Raw genomic sequence first — 21,132 nt, forward strand, 5'->3', positions numbered from 1 at the left:
GCAGTGGAAAATGACAAATGCAAAGGAGTGCCAGAGGTAGCTGGGGGTAGTGCTGTTAGCATGGAGACTGATCAGGAGCAACATCGCAGTAGCTGCTGGAGGTCGATGTGCTTTGCCTGCAAATACTAGTCAGAGCTTTGGGCTTGTCCGCGTGCAGGTTTTGTAATACTGTACCAGTGTGTTATTAGCTCTAATTTGTAGGATCCAAGTGCCTAGGAACTAGCTGGGACACCACTGCGCTACATGCTGAACAAAGGGCAGTCTGAGCAACATACAATGAAAATAGTTTTTTCCAGGTATGACTTACTCAGAGTGCTTGTGTAATTACAGTCACGCTTAGGATTGAACGATTCCATGCATAAATTAGACACGACAATGGTGGACAGGCCTGGGCACCAGGACTGCAGCTTCAGCTGCAATGCTGTACTTATCTGACTTGGGGAGAGAAGACAGGCTTCCTGGGGTTTTGGTGGTGGTGCTCCCAAAGACCCATGGCAAGCCATGCCTACTTAGAATAAAATAGTTAGTTAATGAAAGCAATTCTTAATGAAGAAAATAATAACTCTTTAGGTCATCTTGCCATTATACGAAAGGCATGATGTGAAATTAAATCAGCTTGCAGTAATTACATTACAACAGAGCAGCCTGCTGATGATTGCAGAGGATGGGGCCCTCCTCCCAGCTCCTCCTCGGTGTTGCCAGCCACGGCTCTCCAGTGCCCGCGGTGTGGAGGAGTGAGGAGGAGTACAGGGTGTTCAGCACTTCTGCAGCTTCAGCCACCTCCTTGTTTATTTACGCCTAAAGTGGGGATGCTGACACTTCCACAGCTGAAGGGAAGAACAGAGGATCATAAGCCCCTGCAGTGGGCAGAGCTATAAAGATCCTATATAATTAACAAACGCCAGCTAGAAATCGAGCAGTTATGTGAATACTTATTTTTTTTTTCTTAGAAGACAACAAAATAAGAGGCAAAAGCTCTCCAACTGTGACTTTTTGAAAAAACAGGCCAAATTCTGCTTCTGCCTCTGCAATGCAGAGCTTATGTCTGCAGCAGAAGGGGAGTCCGTGCATATGACTGTCTTTTAGAAGGTAAGTTCTCTCACTCAGAAATTGTCTTCCACACCATTTGTGGTGCCGAATGAGAGCTGTTGCTGGCTACCTAAGAGTTACAGTCATTTGGTTGTTCTTACTTAATTTGAGTGCAGACAGTTTGGGGAGGGGGCTCAACCTGTGGTCTTGGCATTATCATTCACAATGTATCCGTAGCTGCCTGCTGGGGATAAGATAGTGTTTAGGTGAAAATTTGGCTTCAACACGGGTATTGAAAGAGAGTCAGAAGTACCTGAGCCTCCGTGCTGGGCCCAGAGCTGTGGAGAGTCCAGCTGCCTACAAAAGTCCTTTTTGACTGCCTCTCTCGGAGAGCAGAGCCTCGATTTTCTTAACCTGATTTCAACACCGCTGAAAAAAAAAATCGTATGTGTAAGGTTTTCTATGCATATAAAAACAAATTTGCCAAAATAAAGGAGTGGGCTGACCTAACAGCAAAGTCAGCCCTGCAAGGGGCGGGCGTTGGACATTGCACTCCTGAGGTCCCTTCTGACCCAATTACTCCAAGTGGCTCGTTATGTTTAAGGAGTTCCTACAGGACAGATGCCATTGCTTGGGGTAGCCAAGCTGCTACAGTAAATGCAACTGTTATCATTTGCAGCGTCTGCTAATGTACTTCTATCAATTTATTTTTATTAGATTAAAAAAAGGCATTTATGTTGTCCTCGGGATTCCAAACTGTGTTCCATGGAGCAGTTGCTTCTGTCACCACTAGACACGCTCCAGGCTTTTGCTGCCCAGCAAATTTTATTTATTTTTTTAACCCCCTCAGCAAAAAGCGGTGAAGTTCTGGCAGATGCTCGCCGGGGCCAGACCCTGTAACACCCTAACACATGCTATTGCACTGCAATACAAAAGTGAGGTGCCGTTCTCTTCATGATGAAGGGGTGAATGTTACTTGGTACAGCACACCCATCTTGGACGAGATGAGAGGCGTCGGGATCTATCTCTCTAAAACCCCGAGGGGCACACAGCTCCTGGGGACCGCCCTCCCTACGACGCCAGCCATGAGGCGCACCCCGCTCTGACAGAATCCCGGAACCACTCCGGCTGGACAAGATCCCTAGGACCATCCACCCACCCGTTACCCCAGCACCGACAACCCCACCACTAAAACCATTCTCCTGAACACCTCAGGCCCGGCCCCTCACGGGACGTCCCCGCGTCCCCTTGCGCGTCCTCCGCCCACTGCGGGCCGGCCGCCGGCATGGCTCCGCCCGGCGCGGGCCCGGAGCGCCGCCCGCCGCCATCTTGGCTGATGTGTCAGGCCGCGGCCATGGGGGAGCTGTCGCCCTCCCCGCCGGCCCCGCACGGTGAGGCGGCCGGGAGCGGGGACAGGGAGGGGGCGGGTGGGTGTCCGCTCGCTGCCGGCCCCCTCAGCCCCGGGGGAGCCCGTGGGTTCCGTGAGGGGGCCGTGCGGGGCCGGGGCTGGGCTCGGGGGGGGGGTCCCCGTGGCGGGGGGGCTCGGTGCGGGGCGACCCTAAGCCGGGATGTCGGGGCGCCCCGCTCCGGCCTCTCCGCGTCGTTAGGCGGCTCGCCCCGGTGTCTGGGGCTGCGGGGGGCTCGCTACGCGGCTAAATAATCCGCTGACGAGAATTAGCTTTATGGTGTATCAGTACGAAGGTTATTTTCCAGCGGTAGGGTGAGCGGTGTCCTTGTTTTTGCGGGTGGTGTTTGCTGAAGCCCCTGCTGGGTTGGCGAGCAGGGAGCGCTGCTGCGAGTTGGGTTGTGGTGTAGGTATGTGGGGTTTGGCTCCTGGCCTGGAAAATCGGCTGCCCAGGTGGGTCTGGCGTGGGTGTGCTTCCAGTGAGACCGTGCACGCCGGGGGAGGATCTCTTGTGGGACTGAAACCTGTATGTAGGGATAGGGATAGGGTCCTCTGGCTTTGTTGTTGGCTTGCTTTATCGCGTAAACTTTCCAGAAGTTAAAATGTGACAGGCAGAACATGCTAAAAAATCCACATGTGACCAGTGTCCTGCTATGTTTTGCTGTATAAGGAAATTGTTGAAACAGCATGGAAAACAGCTGCTCTTTTATATTGAGAAGGAAATGCAATCACTGACTGCGACGAATGCTTATGTTGCCATTGACTTTAGGAGGGGATGGTTAAGCTCTAAAAGCAGGAGAAATTGAAATTCTGAAGTGGCATCAAGAGACAAGGCAGTCCACTTGAAATGTCATCCATTTTAGAGGGGGGGGAATGTAAACTTGAACCTTATTGCCTCTGAGCTCTTCTCGTCTTTTTCTGGAATTCTTCAATCATCCTTTTTTGCCTTGCCTTTAAAACAATATTCTCTATTGTTTTAAAAGACTTACTTGATTTGGTATTGTTGACAGATGTTTATTAGTATTGCAAAGTTCAGTATTTCAGTGTTGAGAAGAGGACTAAGGAACGAAACAGAGAGAGTGGTTTCTTTGGTCCTAATTAACAGGTATGTTGCTTATCGTTTCCTTAGGCTAATATTGGATTTCCTGAAGCTGGCTTTTTAAAGAGTTATGGAAGAAAGCAAGTCTTTTTCTGGATAGGCTGTTGTTATTAGGTAAAAGGCAGTGTGTTAAATCAGTAGTCCTTACGGATAGCTTACATTCAGACTATAGACTGAGACCCTGCTGCCTCCAACTGAAACAAAAAATCTCATCAGAAGCAAAACAGTCTCAGAAGAGAGGAGTTGTAGAAGAAAATGATCCTATCTTCAAGAAGGGCATGGAATACTGATGTTTTTAATGTGCAAATGTTACATAATACCTCTTATTAATTAACAGGAGTCCATCTTCTTTAGAGCTCTCAGTTGACTCATTCAGATTTGTAAAAGATCAACTCTTTTTCCCTGTTTGTTTTTTTTCCCCTCAGGGCCTCTGGAGAAGCTCTGTAGGAAGATCAGGTTAGAAAACAGCAGTGCCTTACCATCCTCATGAATGGTGTTTTTCAGTATACAGAGGTCAGGCAGACAGAAACGCCTTGGTTGGAGTTTCACAACCCTGTTGTATGTTCTGGAAAGAACATTTGAAAATAGCCTTTGATTGCAAATATGCTGGCATCTTCAATACTAAATAAGCTAAGACCAGTAGCTTAACTAATACAATACCATGACACTACAGCTTTGTAATGGATGAAACTTCTAACTCGGTTAGCGATGGAGAAGACCTATCGTAGAATATATGCTTTGTCCAGGCTGTGATCTCAGTCATTCAGGGAGGATTTCTTCTCCTCCCTTAAAGCATTCTGCTCTGCACAGGTGAGAATGTCAGTGTCAGAAAGCGAATGCAAACGAGGCAGTAGTGGTGACTAAACTGGCCGGTATTAGCCTTGTTCTGAGCAGAGTTGATGCACGATGCTAAAATCCTGAAAGACTGTAATGGTGCTGTTGGTGGTATGGCAGCAGTTGCTGAGCAGTGTAGGTGAGACCAGTTTTCCTTACTGAGAAGAGTAGGAGTTGTGTGCTGAAGAAGCTTGCCCACAGAAGATTGCAGGTCTGTGCATAATCCCGTATGTCTCACTTGAAGCTCAGGGTAAAAGGGCCGTGTTGCTCGTATGTGGTTTTTCCTGAGACACGGGCTTCTGAGCCTGGGGCTAGAGTGACAAAAAAAGCAATACTCAGGGTACCTGATGCCTTGTGTTATGGGGAACAAATCCAGTCCCACTTACTAAACCTTATCCGATAAACTTTATTTTGGAGTTGTGCCGTTACTTGGCTCTGTGTGCGGAGTTAATGGGATTGTGATATTAACCACTTGCAAGACATGGGTAGAAAACCTGGTGATGCCGTGAAGAAATTCATACAGTGTTGCTCAACTGTTTAACTTGTGACATAAACAAAGAAAAGCAAAGTTAAAGTATGAGTAAGCCTGGTCTTCTACAGTACTTGACTCACGTTGAAAGAATTGATAGCGATGATGAGCTTTGCACCTTAGCATGGGGCTATGCAATCAGTGCGTGTATATAAAGTAAGATTAAAAAAAGAGGAAAAATGAGCTTAAGTATTAAACTGATACAAGCAAGGAAATCTAGAGAGTATTTGTGTATATGCACACTTCCACTCCCTGCTCTCCAAGCACTTGCATCAATGCAGGTCTTTGTGTGAGCTGAATCGGGAACTGTGTCGAGTTATGCCTGGGCTGGAGAGCTCGGTGTCGCAGCACGCAGCCAGCTTTACCTCTTGTACGTGTCCTGTCTGCACTGTAGCCCTCCAGCTTTTCCACGCAGACGGAGCCACGTGTCGATACATCTTCCCTCTCAGCAGCACTGGCTGATACTCCATAAGCCCTTTACCGTTTGTCTAGTATAGAGCTATATCCAGTCTTTGGTCTAGGGTCAAAATGAGTTAATGTTGGGAGAGCTGGTGTAGGTGGGACTCGGGTGGTTTTCTTCTGCTTCCTACATGTGCCATCTAAATACAAGAAGGCCGTCAGTGTACAAGGCCTCATGGCCTTCCCCTCTCTGTTTTGTATGGCATGCAGGCAGTAGTTAGGAACTAAATCTCCTCTGAAGCTGTTCTTGGCTGAAATCTTTGATCTGTCCCTCTACATAGCAGCTATACAGCAGAGATACTTCTCATATCTGGTCACGTAAACAAGAATTTATTTCAGTGAATCCTCTTTTCCTTATATTTTTCAATTGAAAACAGAATTATCTCTTGGAGTTGAATTTCCCTCTTTTGCAGCGTTACCTGGTGATGCACTGTTTAGACTGGGAAGGCGATTTGAGGTGGAGCTCTTGTGAAAGATGCCATGCCCAGTACAGGTACGCTGGGTGCTAACTGGAAACAACAGGGAAGTGGGCTTTGCTAGCCACTGTGATGAGCAGTGGACAATAGCTGAAGATATTTGCTTTAGGAAAATAATTAAACAAAATAACCTCATAGTTGACTTGTTGGACAAAGGTAGGTTTGGTCTGTTCAGATTAGTCTAGGTGAAAGTATTATTAGGATTACACTTCAGCTGCCTGCTAACACAAGCTGTAAGATTTTTCTTCCATTTTATTTTTAGTCATGCTGTCAAGTAAAACTTCTAACGAGTTCTTGTGATGACAGGTTGGCACTCACTTAGTGCTGACTAATTATCCCAAATTAAATGATTGTTGTCTAGTAAAGATGTGAAAAGTTCTTGAAGAGTTGCATTGTAGCTTTTAAAATGAGCAACGCTACGATACGAAGGGAAAAAATTGTCCTACCCCAGCATCGGTTATTTCCTTAGCAGTCTGCTTGGAGATTCATTCTGTGTATGAGAGCACACGAGCCGTCCTGCGGCTTCGTTTCTTACCCAAGTGTAATAGATTGGAAATTAAACCCAAATTAAAATGAAGTAGCAGTTTCTGGGATTCTGAGAGTTGTCTGGTTGCTAATGGTGGCTTCAATGTGTTTGTTTTAGGGTAATCTGGTAAAGAAAATAGTACTTATTATTCTGTGGTGATAGAATAGGGAGGTGTCCCTGCCCATGGCGAGGGGTTGGAACTGGATTGTGTTTAAGGTCCTGTCCAGTCCTAGCCATTCTCTGGTTCTGTGAGCTAAATGAAGTTTCTCTTTAGTTTACGATGAGTGTAGAAGCTAGAACTGAGGTGGAAGGCTAGTGAGAATTGCAGGGCATTTGAAGAGACTGCTGCTTAAAGCTGTTTACTTAGATTTTCTCTTGAGTCTCCAATGGGTGTTACTTTGGGATGGTGCCATCTTGAAAAGCAAGATAGATAATAACAGCAGCTATTTTGTAAGCTCTTGGTCCAGAACAGAGTTTAAGGACGGATCAGGAGGCAAGGATCTCTAATCCCAGTGCAGAGAGCTGCTCTGGAGCAGTTCCAAAGGGCCTGTCCTGTAGGTAGGGGTTTTCTCTAAACGTACTGTGTAGAGGTGCGCATTGTTTCCGTAGCTAGTTTGCGATACAGGCTGCAGTTTCAGCGTGACCATCTGAATACCTCTGCATGTGGGCTGCTTGTGTTGGTGTCACCGGGTGTTTCAGCTCTTTATGTTTGCATGGTCATGGTGCTTAGGACCCTACTGCCTGGGGGTGTCAGCTGCCCATGAGCCGTGGAGCGCTTCGTCACTTCTTTCCTTGTCCCACGCCCACTCTGAAACGCATCGTGCCGCTGCTGCAGCTTTAGTCATTAGACTTCAGTCCACTGCTTGTAGGAAATTTGAGTACTCTGCTGTGACAGATAAGAAAGAGGAAAGAGGGTGGCTTTGTAAGTTACATTGTACTTTAAAAATAAGCTTGTCTCGGATTCTATAAAGCCTATCTGGATGCTTTTCACATTTCCAGAGGCGAAGAGCACGTGTGGTGTTAGCTGCTGATGTGAGAGCTGTGGTTCCCTGGGTTTGTGGATTGCATCCCTGCCTCCTTGGTGGAAAGGAGTTGGTGCTCTCTTTGCCAGAGGCTCTGCTCCAAGGTCTCGTAGCACAACTATGAGGGGAGAACATCTATGCAAAGCTGATGCAAACCCTTCATTGTCAGAAGGAACTGACATAAGTGGCTGCAACTGACCACTATGTTGTTTAATGCTGACTATGTCTGGTGTTCAGTGAACTGCATTTATGGTGTTAGCTTCTTGCTAACTGAACGTTTACTCCTCTTTCTCTCCAAGGCACGTATCTCAATACTCTTTACTGCTTCTCAAAATCCACTCTGGTTTGAGCAAGTCTTTGTTGTTATGCACACACTCCTGAAGCATTAGTCCCTTTCTTTCCATCCTTGTCCTGCTTTTCTACTGTATAGCTAAGCTCAGCAGCTTAAATATATTCTTTTTCTGTTACAGCAATGATTTTTTGTCTCCTGGGACTGACCTGAACAGCCAGCCCATGTCCTGGCAGTGCCACGCTTCTGTCACTCTTTACTCTGTTTTGGTAAAAGCCCAAATGTGATAGTTACTTGGTGACAAGATGCGCATTTTCTTTTTTTCCCATACTGTCAGTGATTTTTTTCTCAACAGTCAAGCTTCAGAAAATGCTTCCTATACTTCTGTCATTTAATGAGTCGTTAGATGTGTTTTGAAATTGCCTGAAGCCTCTTTGTTCTTCTCCGCTGTTTACAGCGTACGTGAGGCATGGTTCAAACTCGGCTTCGTGAAATTGAATGCTGGCATTAATGGTGCATCTGCTTAGGAAGTCTTTGTAGTCCAGGATTTAAAAGGATCATGTTTGTGTTCCGTAAGATTGAAAAGGCAGGCGGTTTGAAATGGCATGATATTGAATTAAAATGTACCAGATTCTGAAGGCATGCCCCTAATAACAGGATAGGGGAGGGTTGTGGTCCTGCTGAGAGCTGTGCAGGCAGTGGGAAGCACACAGGGAATTGCTTTCATCATGAATTAACTTCTGGTGGCTGGAAATTAGCAGTGTTGGAACGGGGCTGAAGATTTCTGAGTGGTACAGTGGATAACCTGGTGGACGGCTGAATGTGTCAAGAGCATCTTAAAAAGTAGGGTGTATGGTCTTTTCAGCAGAGGAAAAGGGAGGATTGAGTGTTGGAGAAACTGCTCTTTTTTTGTGCTCAGTGACTGGCCTCTGAAGTGAGAATTTATTGTTAAAGCACGTATGGGAATGAAGGACTGCTGCTGGTTTTCTTCCCTCTGCCTTCCACCTGTATTGCTGCATCTTCTTTCACTTTTGCATTGACAGTAGGCAGAAAGGCAAAAGAAAAGCAGAGAGCAGGAGGGAGAAAAGCTGCAAGTTTGAGATGAATGTGGTAGGTCTTAGCTCTCTGCTAATACAGAAAACTTCTTAAATTTTCAGAGTTCTTCTAGTGAAGGTGAATAGAGAAGTTAGTCTGGTGGTTCAGTGTAGGTATTGTTTGAAATACTCTTATTTGGAATCCTGTATCTCGAGCTGTACCTGCAGAAGCTATCCATTGCTGGCTTGTGTTCTGACACCCGGGCGTTTATTGTCATCTCTTAGTGTATTTGGAAGAGTGATCCTAAAACAAGAGTTATTAAATTTATTTTTGTTACTGCATATGAAAATTAATTCTCAATTCTTCAGAACGTATAGCAGTATTAAAATCAGCATTTGAGTTGGAAGAGATCTTAAAAGAGGTGATGTGTCTTCTAACTGCTAATTGGCTTCTTATCGCTGCAGGTAACTGCTATGGTTGTAGTCCAGGAACTAAATATTAATGTCTGATCACTGCTTTCTTAAATAGTTATTTAATGTGGACTAGTAAGTCTTGCATTAATAAACAGTCAAATTACTGTTCAGAGATGATATCACTGGCTTTTCTGGTAATTCTGTTTTCATTTCCCTGTAAAAATACCATAATAAACGGGAACCTTACTATCCTAACACATTGTCACAGCAAGGGTATAGTACCATAATTAGACTTTTTTTATTCCAGAAATCCAACGAACGTGCTGTAGCGTGGTATTTACTCGTCGTGAGAGAATGAGAGCAAATCTTGGCGTGAGGAAGAGTTGCTTGACTTGTCCACTTAGCAGGTGGATTTCATAGGATGAGTTAAGATCTTGATCTTACTGGCTGGTACTTCACAGGTCAGGTCTGTACTGTTACGGTAGCTAAATAGTAAACATTATTTGACTTAATTTTTAAGTCACTTTAAACCTTGAGATAGGCTACTTGCGGACAATAGAACGTAAATGGATGTAATCCAAATAAATTCCAGCAACCTATACATTTTTTCCTTTGCAAGTTTTACCTTTTTACATGCATTAATTCTGCAAGCATTTCTGTGTGCTCTTACCTCTTACCTACAGATAGCCCCCGAGGCCAGGGCTTAACATCATGTTAGGGTGCTTGCTGCTGAAGGTAGCTACAAGGAGTATTTTATTTTATTTTTTGTATTTTACAGGATCATGTAGCAAGGTTTTTGATGTTCCCCCCAGATCAATACCTGTCTTGTATCAGATGCTTAGCCGAAGAGCTCGAGTGACTGTCACCTCTGTTCGTGTTTCTGCCGTTTGATTAGCAGTTAGAGAGGATGCTTCTGTTCTGGTCCAAAGGCAGTGAATGAAAAAACTGCTGCTGGTTTCCTGAGTATTTGCTTTCTTTCATGTATGTGTCTGTGAGACACTCCCTTAAAAAGTTGTGCTGGCCATTCACTGTACCTGCAGGCCCTCAAAATCTTCCGGAGTTTGATTCCCGGCAGTTTTGCAGCAGCAATTCGGCAGACAAGCACATTTAAGTTACAGCAGTAGGAGAAGGCTGCGAACTGTGGCCCTGCCAGAGCAGCAGCAGCCTTACAGCCTGGCTGCAGGAAGCCTTCCCCGCACCGTGCCAGTGCCCGGCAGTCTCACAAGGTACCTGGGGGCGCTGGGGGTGCGAGGCAGGCACGCTGGGGCTGAGCTACCCTCCCTGTGCTCACCTGACAGTTCCTACCCTGGGCGTCTCAGCACGCACTGCCGCTGCAGGTAGGCTGCTGCGTGAGCCGGGTCCCGTGCGGAAGGGCTGGAGAAGCCTCAGGTGGGTTTTGGGGCCGAGTGACCGGCTGAGGGTGTAGGGGGACACAGGAGGACACCGGTGCTCCCCTGGCAGCACTTTGCTTTCTCCTGCCCCGCTGTGTGCAGACTTGCCCTGGTGGTAGGGCTGGTGTGTAAGGAAGTGGTACCACAACTTCGTTATTTCACCAACCTTTGGAAGAGTCATTTAGGGTAGGTAGGGTGATAGAAGGCGTAGATGGAACCTGGAAGAACATCGAGCTGCTGTCAAGTGTGTATCAGGCGTGTTTGGGACCTGCTATATTTGTATGCTTGATGTGAAAGAAGCGAATATTATCATATTTCATTTCAACCAGCTGGGGCTAGGCTGGCAGCGTTGATCTCTTTAAGCTACACACACAGTTTTGCTTACCAAGCAGGAGCCTTTTCTTTGCTATTGTTACTGCAGTTTTCTGTCTCTGGCCTTACAGACGAGATCTCTGCTCTGTTTAGTTGCCTGGGGTAGACGTGACAAACTTTGGATATGCAAGAGATACGTTTGAATATCAAGGTGAATTTGCATTGACAGCTACCCCGCATGATTTCTTTGGCTGGATATTTCTGAAGATAAAATTCTGATCCTAGCATAAGATCTTATTTCTATTTTAAAAATAGTAATAGGAATGTGGAAACTAGTGCTGTGCGGTGGCAGCAGGAGGAAAGAAAACATCTGTTCAGGGCAGGAACAGGTTTGGATCGATTTGGGCAGACAGATGTAGAATTTAATATACTGGAATCGGGCTGGGAACATTCTTAATGTAGGAAATTCCATTCTGGGCACCACTGAGATGCAGAGCAAGTCTGCAGGGAACACTGAATCCTCAGAATTTACTCTTAAGCTTTACCAGATTTGTACAGTCACTTCAAACTCCCCATGCGTTTGATACAAAACCTACACGTCATGGCTGATAGTAAGTACATGATATTATGGATAAGGACTTGATGGCATTTTATTGCTCTGTAACTGCTTGAATTATGCAAATAACTTTACTTCTGCTTCCAAATAGATTAATCTCTATTATTAGTCTCTAATATTAATTCAGAGTCTTACTTACAGGAGGAAGTAACACGACAAGGTTAAAAATCAGTATTCTTTCCAAAGTACAGTCTAACTGCGCTTTATTTTTCTGTTGCTCTCATGTGAGGAGAAATACCATCCAGTTTGCTGACCGGCCTTGAGGTTTAGGTGGAAGCTCCCCTATCTGCTTTTACCACTTCTTTTCTTGTGGGAGTGAACCGCAGCAGCTGGGCAGCCATGAGCGGCTTTGAGGCAGCAAAACATCAAACAGCTACACAGCTGGGGGGGTTATAACACTTTAGAAAGTGCTTCAGAAAAGTCTTAAATTGAGCCAGAATTTTCCCTCTGATCATTCCAGAGAAAGTGTAGGCAAGGACTTAAACTAGAGGAACCGCTATGGAAAAAGTTGCACCTCAGCTTTATTCTAACAGTCTTTTTTTTTTTTTAACAGGCATCTGCTGAGTGTGTGGATTGGAAGCTGCCCGTGACAAGATAGTAGGAGGTGAATTTCTGCCTTCCCTCTGAACAACGGCATTGTTTGCAGATCTGATGGTTATTGACTGTGTTAAATGTACCAGTCTCAATCATTATTTTTAACAGCTTTTTAATTAAGTAGAAGCTAGCATTCTGCTACTGTCGAGCTCAATGCTTTTTCTTGCTGCCGTATTCATTTTCCTTGCTTGCCAATTTAGATCGTAAATGGGGGTTGTTTCATTTATTTTTTTTAGATTAACAGTAGAACATCTTGAACTTTCATTACTAGGAGCTATCAAAATGTAGATAGTTACGAAAAGAGCAGTTGTTTTGGCTGGACAAACTAAGCGGATGGATTCATTGGCTCTGGTATTGACCTAAGCATAAATACTTGAAGCCAAGGGTAATCAGGAATTTTATTCATGTCAGAGAAGATTTGCTTGTAAACTGGGAATCCTTGTAAAAGTTTCACATTGTATGTTGTGTAAGAACTCTGCCGTTCACCACCTCTTTCTCATTTGTAGTTTAGTTACCATTTGTTTTCTGGTTCCCATTGATTTGTACTGTTTTAGAGACTGTGGCGTTTAGTTTTTTGTTTTGAAACCAAAAAGGAAAAGAGGTCTGTTTGTTACTTAAAGAGGTAGAATTGTCACTGGATCATTTGTTACTGTTGCCATAGCATGTTCTCTTTCATACTCAGCCTTAGGTTTAGTTTCCCTTTCTATTTTCCTCCTGTGGATTACCCGGCAGTGTTTTCAGGTACTTGTGGTGGGTCTTTTTTGATTGTGTTCTCTGATAGAAACAGCTGAGCTGAGGCTACTTCTTTTTTTTCCTTATCTGATTTTTTTATCTATTAGTGCATAGTGGTAGCAATTAGTCACAGACATAATGGGGTTCGTGTATCCCTCTGTTTTAATGGGGTAAGCAGTGCTACTAAGTGTTGGTTAATAAGGCAGGGACTTTGGAGGAGTTGAGCCAGGTGGCACAGAGGGCTTCCGTTCGGTCTGAGTTCAAGTGCAGAGTCTGGAGCGTGTAGCTGAACAGCTCCAGTTGTGTGAAATGTGTGAGCGAAAGCTAAACAAATGAGAAAGCAAGTGTGAAAACATGCCTGATGTTGCAAGATGGCAAAGTTACTGCTTCCTTCGAGATAATTGCTGGAAAAGCTAAGCTGAATTCCTAAATGAAAAAATTGACTTCTGTTTATAAATAGTCTAATTTATCCAGTATGGGGGGCAGGGTGACATCTAAAAGTTATGACTGCTGTAATGAATTTCTCCTAATGGAAATGGTACGATAAGAGCTTCTTGTGCTTGATAAAAATGCCAGCAGGCTTTCCAGACACCTGACCATCTGGGAGTCCTGAAAAAGAAGATCCAACTTTATATCCAGGCTGTTCCATAAATGTTCTAGCTATTTGGATCACAGTACGGTGTTCTTCTAGAAGAACACTTTCTTGCATAGCTTTTCAACTCCTCAAATGTTTGCTCTGCAAGCTACTTTGGGAGAGCAAATCTGCCTCAGACCATCTGTGCTCATCCAGCAAGAGATTTCTGCTGCTTGCTAGCAGATGGGAGAAGAGAATCTCACCCCCAGCCCCCTTCTTTTGGGTTGCTGGGTACAGATAGGTTTCGTTGTATGGGTAATAGGTGAGGATGTGACAGTAAGGAAGTATTTTCTCCCTGGCCGGATGAGGGAGTTGCCCTGTGTTATAAAAATGAGTGAGTGAAGGCATATTGTTGCTTTTAAATCGTGTGTGGGACAATGAAAGCTAAAAAGCGCACAATTCTTAGATATTTCTTTGTTATATCTGAAATGTTTTTCAAAGGTGATTACTTGAACTTTTTCTGGTTTTAAATCATAGAATTATTAATTCTAAAAAAGTTCTATTTTTTTGATTGTGTTGGCATTTACTGTCCCACTCCTTCGTGTTTGCTTTCCTTGATTTATCACCCTCCTTCAGAAAAACTTGGAGAATTGACATAAAAGGCTAGAAGAACAACAAACTCTGCATAGCTGCTGTATGTAAATGTTTCTACCCTTTGAATTGTGCTTTCCAGTAGACTTTCTTTCCCCTTTCTTAATCTCTTTTAATTTTGATTTTGAATATAGCATGTTGTCTAATATGAATCCTTCTACATTTCTGAAGGAAAATGATGGAGGAATGTGTACCAGCAACGCAAGGCACGCCGGAGCCAGTCAACCTGTCGGGCAATGCCTCTTCGAGGTGCCCAGATAACAGGAGGGCTGACGAAACACCTGGAGCGAAGGACTGCTCAAACGTCGCTTGTGCTGGAGCTGGAGCTGGCGTCCTGGAAATGGAATCGAGGTTGTCGCCCTCAGACCAGGATCCGTCAGCCACTGACCTGAGCAGCCGCGGGGGCCTGGCGGAAAGACAGGAGCAGCAGTCTGCGCGTGATGACAGCGGGGGGGCGGACTGCGGTGCCAGTACCTGCTCTGAAAGTAGGGTCGAGGGCTCCACGAAGCCAGGGCGTTTATCTAGCGAAGAATTTGAACAAGATCCAAAAACTAATCAGGCCGAACAATCGTTAATGGAAATACTGCAGGAGCTAAGGGAGGAATCTGACTTTGTGAAAAAATCTAGTGATAAAATCTACTCAGAAAGCCCTTACGACACAGACTGCACAAAGAAGCTTATTTCCACCATGCATCAGACTTCCTCACAGGATGATTTGCTGAAGGAAATAGAGTCTGAACTCTTATCTACAGACTTTTCCAAAGAACACAAATGTCCAAACGGTGTGAGGAAAGGTGAACATGCCTTGGCTGTGTTTGAAAAATGCGTGCAAGATAAATACCTGGAGCAGGAGCAAACTATAAAAAAGTGAGTATTTTAGTATTCTCATTGCAGCTGTGGAGGTGTGTACTAAAAAGTTTCAGATGCGTATTCGTGAACACAACATTATGGTATGAAACAAATAGCATCCTGAGTTGATTTAAGGACAGATGAAGAACATCCTTAAAAAAAGGTCAGTAAGTGAGGAATTATTTTTACGTGTGGAATGTACTTTTAAATAAAAATGCGTGCTTAGATCTCTGAATTCTCGTGGGCTTTGGCAGGAACTGAATGGCCAACTGTTCAGTCGAATAGCTTGCCAGTGTCTAGAATTACTTATATCACCATCACTTTTACAGTATTTAAAAATAGTCCAAGATTCGTTCTGTCCCTGTATGTCTTTGAAGAAACGAACCATTATAATTACGAACTCTCACTATTTGTGTTTGATTTGAGTTTGAAGTTGCTTGTTTCTTTTTCAAGCAATATCAGAATTCAGTCTTCTGTCATAATCCGGAAAGTTCTAATTGGTTGAGAGTTGTTCTTTGTGTTTGAAATGGCACAGGGGGGCTTTTGAAATGCTTAAACTTTGCTGTGTTCAACTGGGCTTAGTAGTTCTGCCATCTGCTACATGAAGCATATTTGTCGAAAGCCAGTTCATTGATTTTTATTTTTTTGATTCCCCACTTGGCCTTTAGCGTTCTGTTACCTCTTCAAAAAGGTTTTTTAATAAGAAAACGCAGTGTGTAACTTTAATTTTATTCCTGCTTGCAGAGCTGGAAATAAGTGCCCTCTCCTTCCTACGAGGCATTCTGATAGCGTGGAATGGGAAGACATCAAAGGGAGGGAAAAATAGGGGGAGAAGCTCCCAAAAAGTAGAGCAGGGAAAGCATTCTCTTGCACCTCACCAGTTGACCTCTGGCATAAAACATAAACGTGAGGAAAGTGAGCTGATGACGGGAAGGCTTGGGTATGCGTGATTATGCATTTAGTAATTGTGGAGGAGGAATGAGACTCTGAAGGGACCGGTGTGTAGCTGGTTCTAACTCCAGAAAATGGTAAGTGAACAAGTCAGTTGGGTTTTACGTTTGTTTACAGTAAATTCAAAGGCAGATCAGTATTTTCAGCAGTGGACCAATTACTTAGAGACAAATGTGCATGTAGATATATGTATTTATTACATATACACACACAGATTTGTTTTATATAAACATATCTTCAGTCTCTTTCTTTGCCAGCTGCATCCCTTTGAATTTTGGGTACTCACCTCGAGAGCGCAAAGCTGCTGTGGAATACTTTGTTTAGTCCAAAGGGTGTTCTGGGTTGGGCTGATTTTTGTCCCTTTGTTTATGATCAAAAGAATTTCCTGTAACATTGCTCTGGAAATAGTCCAGCTGTCTTTTATGAGCAGATCTGCGATAGGTAAGTGAGCAGCAGCTGTGTGAATCTCAACTCCCTTTGAGCATTTGTAATCTTGGAATATTCCTGACTTCTGAACTGTTCTTTAACCTAAGCTTGCTTTCGTTGGTGGTGTTGAAGTTCTTGTAATTTGGAAGTCTTGTTTATTTAGAAAATAGTTTTTGAAGGAGGGAAGCTGAAGATGAAAGTATGAATCTAAAGGGGTATTTAAATATCTTGTTCGGGTAAATACATACCGCACACAAATTCATGCGTTGGTGGCCTAACTTGCCTAGGTGCTTTTGGAAATACCCACTACCTAACCGTGTAGTTAACCATGTCTTTAACCATTTAAGTACATTTGAGACTGTTTACTCAGCAACTCTGACAGTATGACTTCTGAGTTTCACATATTGCACTGCTAGAAGGTCAGGCTAAATCTAGTATTGTCAAGGTGTCAGCCTCAACTCAGGCTTCAAACAGCTGCAACGGAACGAACCGTAGCTAAACATTTTAACTTTATAAGGGCTACGAGCACGGATGCTGTTGTAGTTACATGGAACCCAGATTTGCTAAGTCCTATATCTTAGCAGGTTGTGGAATTCAAAGGCTGCTGTGAGAGTTTGTGCCGATCCAGGAAATGAACGTGCTGCCTGTGTATTCAGAGCTCTGACTGAGGAGCTCTGTGATTGGAAGTTACTGTGTACAAAAGCACCTTAAAATTGTTAACCTTTACAGAGCCTGCTGCTAGTTCTGGAGTGGCATAGAGGCATGAAATATCTCACATCGTCAGGGGCAGTAGAAACCCCAGAATGCTGGAAGCAAGCATTTTCTCATCAGAAAGATGCTGCTGGCTGGTTTAGAGTTAAGCTTCATAGGCACAGCATGCTTTTGTTTTTTGAAGGCTTTGGTGGAGTTCATTAGTGTTTCTGGCTCTAACTGCAATAGGATTTGCAGTCAAGAAGGAAGAAACATATCTCAAAATAAATAAATCAAAAATACAGTACTGAAGTACCTTACATTTTGTTTCTTTTTCTTTACAGATTGATTAAAGAAAATAAAAAACATCAAGAACTGATTTTGGACATTTGCTCGGAAAAGGACAGCTTAAAAGATGAACTGAAAAAGCGAACAGAAACAGAAAAGCAGCACCTCAACATCATTAAACAGGTACAGACAACGAAACAGAAGTGGCAGCTAGTATCTCACCTGTATGTGGTGCCCCTGTTTAATAGAATATGTGGTAGCATAGGGGAGAAGGAAGGAGTGCCCATGCTCATGTATTCTGAGTATTTGGATTTATCCTCACTATTCTTCCATTCCAAGAAGTATTAACTGGCTGGGAGTGCTTAGTGCCTCTGGCTAAGCGATCTGAATCCAGAAATTCATTTTAGATGTTCAGGGAGTTCAGCTTGATGAGTTGCCTTGATAGGTGGGTTGTGTGTACCTTGTCTTCCTGCTGGAGGCTGCGTATGTTAAAGGCCTTGTAGGCCTTTTTGCAAAATGGCGAGTTCAGTCTCTTAGGATGATTTATTTCTTGTATGTAGACAGAAGGGGAATCTTAGGAAAGTGTTTTATCATGCCTCATTTTTTTTGTAGTAGTCTTTACCTTCTGTTGTTAACTACTGCATCTGGCAATAGAGGTGAATGGCTGTAGGTGGACTTGTAAGTGCTAATGGTTATGTGGAACATGTAAAGGTTAGAGCATGTTAACTGTGGCCTTACACGTTATTTTGGTATTATCACTTACTATATCCTACATTTGGCCACTGAATGGTTCAGAACCATGACAGGCCAAAGAGGAGCATAGAGTTTGTGTTGGTGTAGGCTGGCATTAGTGTAGGAGGGAAAGGTATCGCTTCGGGTGTCAGTGCTGCTCTATTACAACATTCGTGAGGGAGTCACACGTTGGTTTCTAGTCCCATGAGTAAGATCTCTGATACGGATGTTTGGAGGTGGTTTCAGAAAATGCTGCTTTGGTGCAATACTCGTAGTTGGATAGCAGCTGGAATTGTGAGATACAGTGCAGTGAGAAACACCTGAGTTGCTGGGTTTTGTTTTCTCATTGTTGAAGTGAGTGTTTTTAATGTGATGATTTCTGAATTAATGTGTCCCGGTAGCTTTCAGGGAAATGAAAGTTTGGCAGCACTCGCAACTGCAAGTAAAATGTTTATGCATGCTTGCACGTTTAAAAATAAATAAAAACAAAAGTTTTGCGTGCTAGGCAATGATTCAACTTGCAAAACTGAAGAGGGTGTGATCAAATTCACTGTGTGGCAACAAGTATTTTAGCTTGTTTTTGCTTTGTGTTGTAGCTTAGGTTGCACAGAAATGAGGTACTGACAGTGGCATCTTTCTTCTTTTACACCCTTCTTCCCCACAAAAAAGGCAGGCCTTGGTGAAATGGCTCTTGGTAACGAGAGGGTTGTCCTTAAGGCACAGTTTGAGCAGCCATAGGGCAGCATCACAGCTTGTCTCGCCACCGCTCGCCCTTGTGCGAGTGCTCCTTCCTCTTGGCCATGCCTGTGCGGCTGCGCAGCGAGCCTGCCCGGGGAGGTGTTCAGCTGAGCGCCGGTGGTTGTTCTTCAGCTGGATCAGGTCTCACCTAGTTCACTGGGTGCCTAAGGAAACGTGCCAGCACAGTGACTAAGCACCACCTTTGTATTTGCTGAGTTGTTTTTCACTGAATTAATTCCCAGTCCAGTTCAGCACGGACGCGTGACTTCTTTGCCAGCGCAGTGCAGGCTGGAGGTGGTGGCACAGGGATAGCAACGAAAGGGTAGAAGGTGAAGCTACTGCAGCCAGCAGCCAGCATCTCAGCATTTGCTGTCAATCTAATTTTTTTTCTGTAATAAACTACTGTGCCTACTGTTCTACCTCATTTGATGCAGTTGTGTCACTGAAGATGAAAATTGACATCTTTCATGCTTGTACTTGAATACAAAGCTAGGCGTTGATACGGATAGTTGCAGCTTGACAAGTGTAAAGTACAGGTAAAGATCTGTTGAGGCATATAATTTGTGTGAAATGTTCCTGCCTGTACAAAACATGATCAAAGTCTTATTTTTCCTATAATTATATCATAATGTTGTCTTCTAGCTAGAAGCAAGAATAGAAGAGCTTATTAAAGAAGTGAAAGCTGGTAAAGACAAACTTTTAACCCAAGATGCAGCAGCCAAAAATGCTATTCAACAGTTGCATAAAGAGATGGCCTATCGAATGGAACAGGTAAGACAGAAAACCTTTAATTACAGAACATCTCATGAATGAACTTGATTCCTGTAGGAAATATGCAACGTGGTTTTGGCTCAGAAGCAGGGTAAAAGCTGGCAGTGGCTCTTACTTATGCTAACTTATCAGATGAAATATCTCTCTCAAATACGGCACAAAGCTTTTATTTTTGTCTTGTGTTACTGAGAGTTGAGTTTTTTTTTTCCTTCCTAATACATTATGCCAAGTATTTTCTCTATTATGTGAACTCTAAAGCTCAGTTTCTGATTCTTTTTATTTTCTTACATGAAACAAAATTTATTAATGCTGGGGTAGGGGGGAAGCCCATCTGAAAAACAAGCCACTAAATGATACTGAGGTTGGCATGTGGACAAGCAAGACAGAGGATTGGTACTGGGTTTTTGCAAAAGTGTTTTGTGACTAAATCTTATGAAATACAGCTCTTTCCTTCTGAAATAAACTTGTGGGGGGGTAATTCACATGAGACGTTTAGCTGTGAAGCTGCAGCTGCTTCGATGCATTTACTGTTACAAGTAATTCCAGGTGAATCAATTGGACTCTTGTGATACTTATGTGGTGGTCTAATGCTAGGCTTTGCAAAACTGGTGCTATTGAGCCCTACTTTGATATGCTCCTATATTGGATGTCTTTGGAGTAGTGTCTTCCAAAAGCAAACCAGAATGAATCAACTTTGTATTTCCTATTTAAATATTTTTCAAGGCAAATAAGAAATGTGAAGAAGCACGCCATGAAAAGGAAACAATGGTGATGAAATATGTCCGAGGAGAAAAGGAGTCACTTGACCTCCGAAAGGAAAAGGAGATACTTGAGAGAAGAGTGAGAGATGCAAACAAAGAAATTGAAAAGCATGCTAATAAAATCAAACAGCTTTCTCAGGAAAAAGGAAGATTACACCAGCTCTATGAAACTAAGGTGCTCTGAGTATTGCTGCGTGACTTGAGTGAATGATTAAAAGCACTATCAGAACAAACTTTTATCAACGCTTGTTTGCTACTATACTTGGGGAAAGAAACATGTTTTCATTTTGTTTTGACGTATATCTGTGGAAAAAAACCCTTTCCTCTGAGGGAAGGGGAAGAAGTAACTGACTTCTCGTTATCTTTTTCAAGTTCCATTTAATATTTCCCTAATTTATTGTATTTAATAAAAAAGAAAAGACGGCTTATTGCAGGTCCGTGGATTTTTGAGGGACTTTCTAACTTTTTTTGAAATTTTAAAAGGCTGTAATGGCACTAAATTATTGCAGTCTTTATTGTAATTTTTCTGTCTTTACTCTGTTCTCTTTTGTACTTCTAAAAATTGGTGGTATGGCAATCGGATTTTTCAGGCCTGATTCAAATAAATAAGTAAATTGCCATTCAGTTGTAGAAGCCAGTAAGATTCCCATCAGGCTCCTAAATTATCCAGGTCTTTCTGTACTGTTTTGCAACTATTTCATGTGGAAGACCCCAAAACTGATAAATGAGTAGGGTTCATGCTGATTTGGGTCTCTTCTGATGAATTTTACTATGCTCAGTTGACAAAAGAAGAATCAGAAAAATACAACTGAAAGTGATAAAAATTATGACTCTGAAGCAAAAAATCAGTGTTCTTTCTCACACGAGCAGGAAGTGGGAGCGTGGCTTCAGGTTTGCTAAACAAAACTTAACCTCCTAAAAAACCTCCTAACACCTCATG

General features: G+C 43.4%; 1 protein-coding gene and 1 long non-coding RNA gene across 5 annotated transcripts in view; one reads left to right on the forward strand and one right to left on the reverse strand.

The window, feature by feature from the left end:
- Positions 1-177: 177 nt before the first annotated feature.
- On the reverse strand, positions 178-2,372 carry LOC125182377 (uncharacterized). The gene is made up of 3 exons (XR_007161971.2): positions 2,240-2,372; positions 1,343-1,458; positions 178-827 (listed from the first exon to the last, which is right to left on the reverse strand). It is a non-coding gene; the product is annotated as an uncharacterized lncRNA (long non-coding RNA).
- CCDC186 (coiled-coil domain containing 186) overlaps positions 2,289-21,132 on the forward strand; it is a 33,170-nt gene continuing 14,326 nt past the window's right edge. Inside the window, exons 1-6 of one of the 4 annotated variants that reach the window (XM_048060476.2) lie at positions 2,289-2,420; positions 11,989-12,039; positions 14,158-14,853; positions 17,247-17,373; positions 19,303-19,431; positions 20,155-20,367. In XM_048060476.2, coding sequence (XP_047916433.2) covers positions 14,162-14,853; positions 17,247-17,373; positions 19,303-19,431; positions 20,155-20,367 — 1,161 coding nt within the window. In that variant the 5' untranslated portion in view covers positions 2,289-2,420; positions 11,989-12,039; positions 14,158-14,161. Of the gene's footprint in view, positions 2,421-11,088; positions 11,431-11,988; positions 12,040-12,077; positions 14,030-14,157; positions 14,854-17,246; positions 17,374-19,302; positions 19,432-20,154; positions 20,368-21,132 lie in introns of those variants that run through there. The other 3 variants (XM_013174585.3, XM_048060477.2, XM_013174586.3) reach the window with 3 other exon arrangements.

The sequence above is a fragment of the Anser cygnoides genome, chromosome 7 (genome assembly GCF_040182565.1).
Source record: "Anser cygnoides isolate HZ-2024a breed goose chromosome 7, Taihu_goose_T2T_genome, whole genome shotgun sequence".
Taxonomy (NCBI): domain Eukaryota; kingdom Metazoa; phylum Chordata; class Aves; order Anseriformes; family Anatidae; genus Anser; species Anser cygnoides.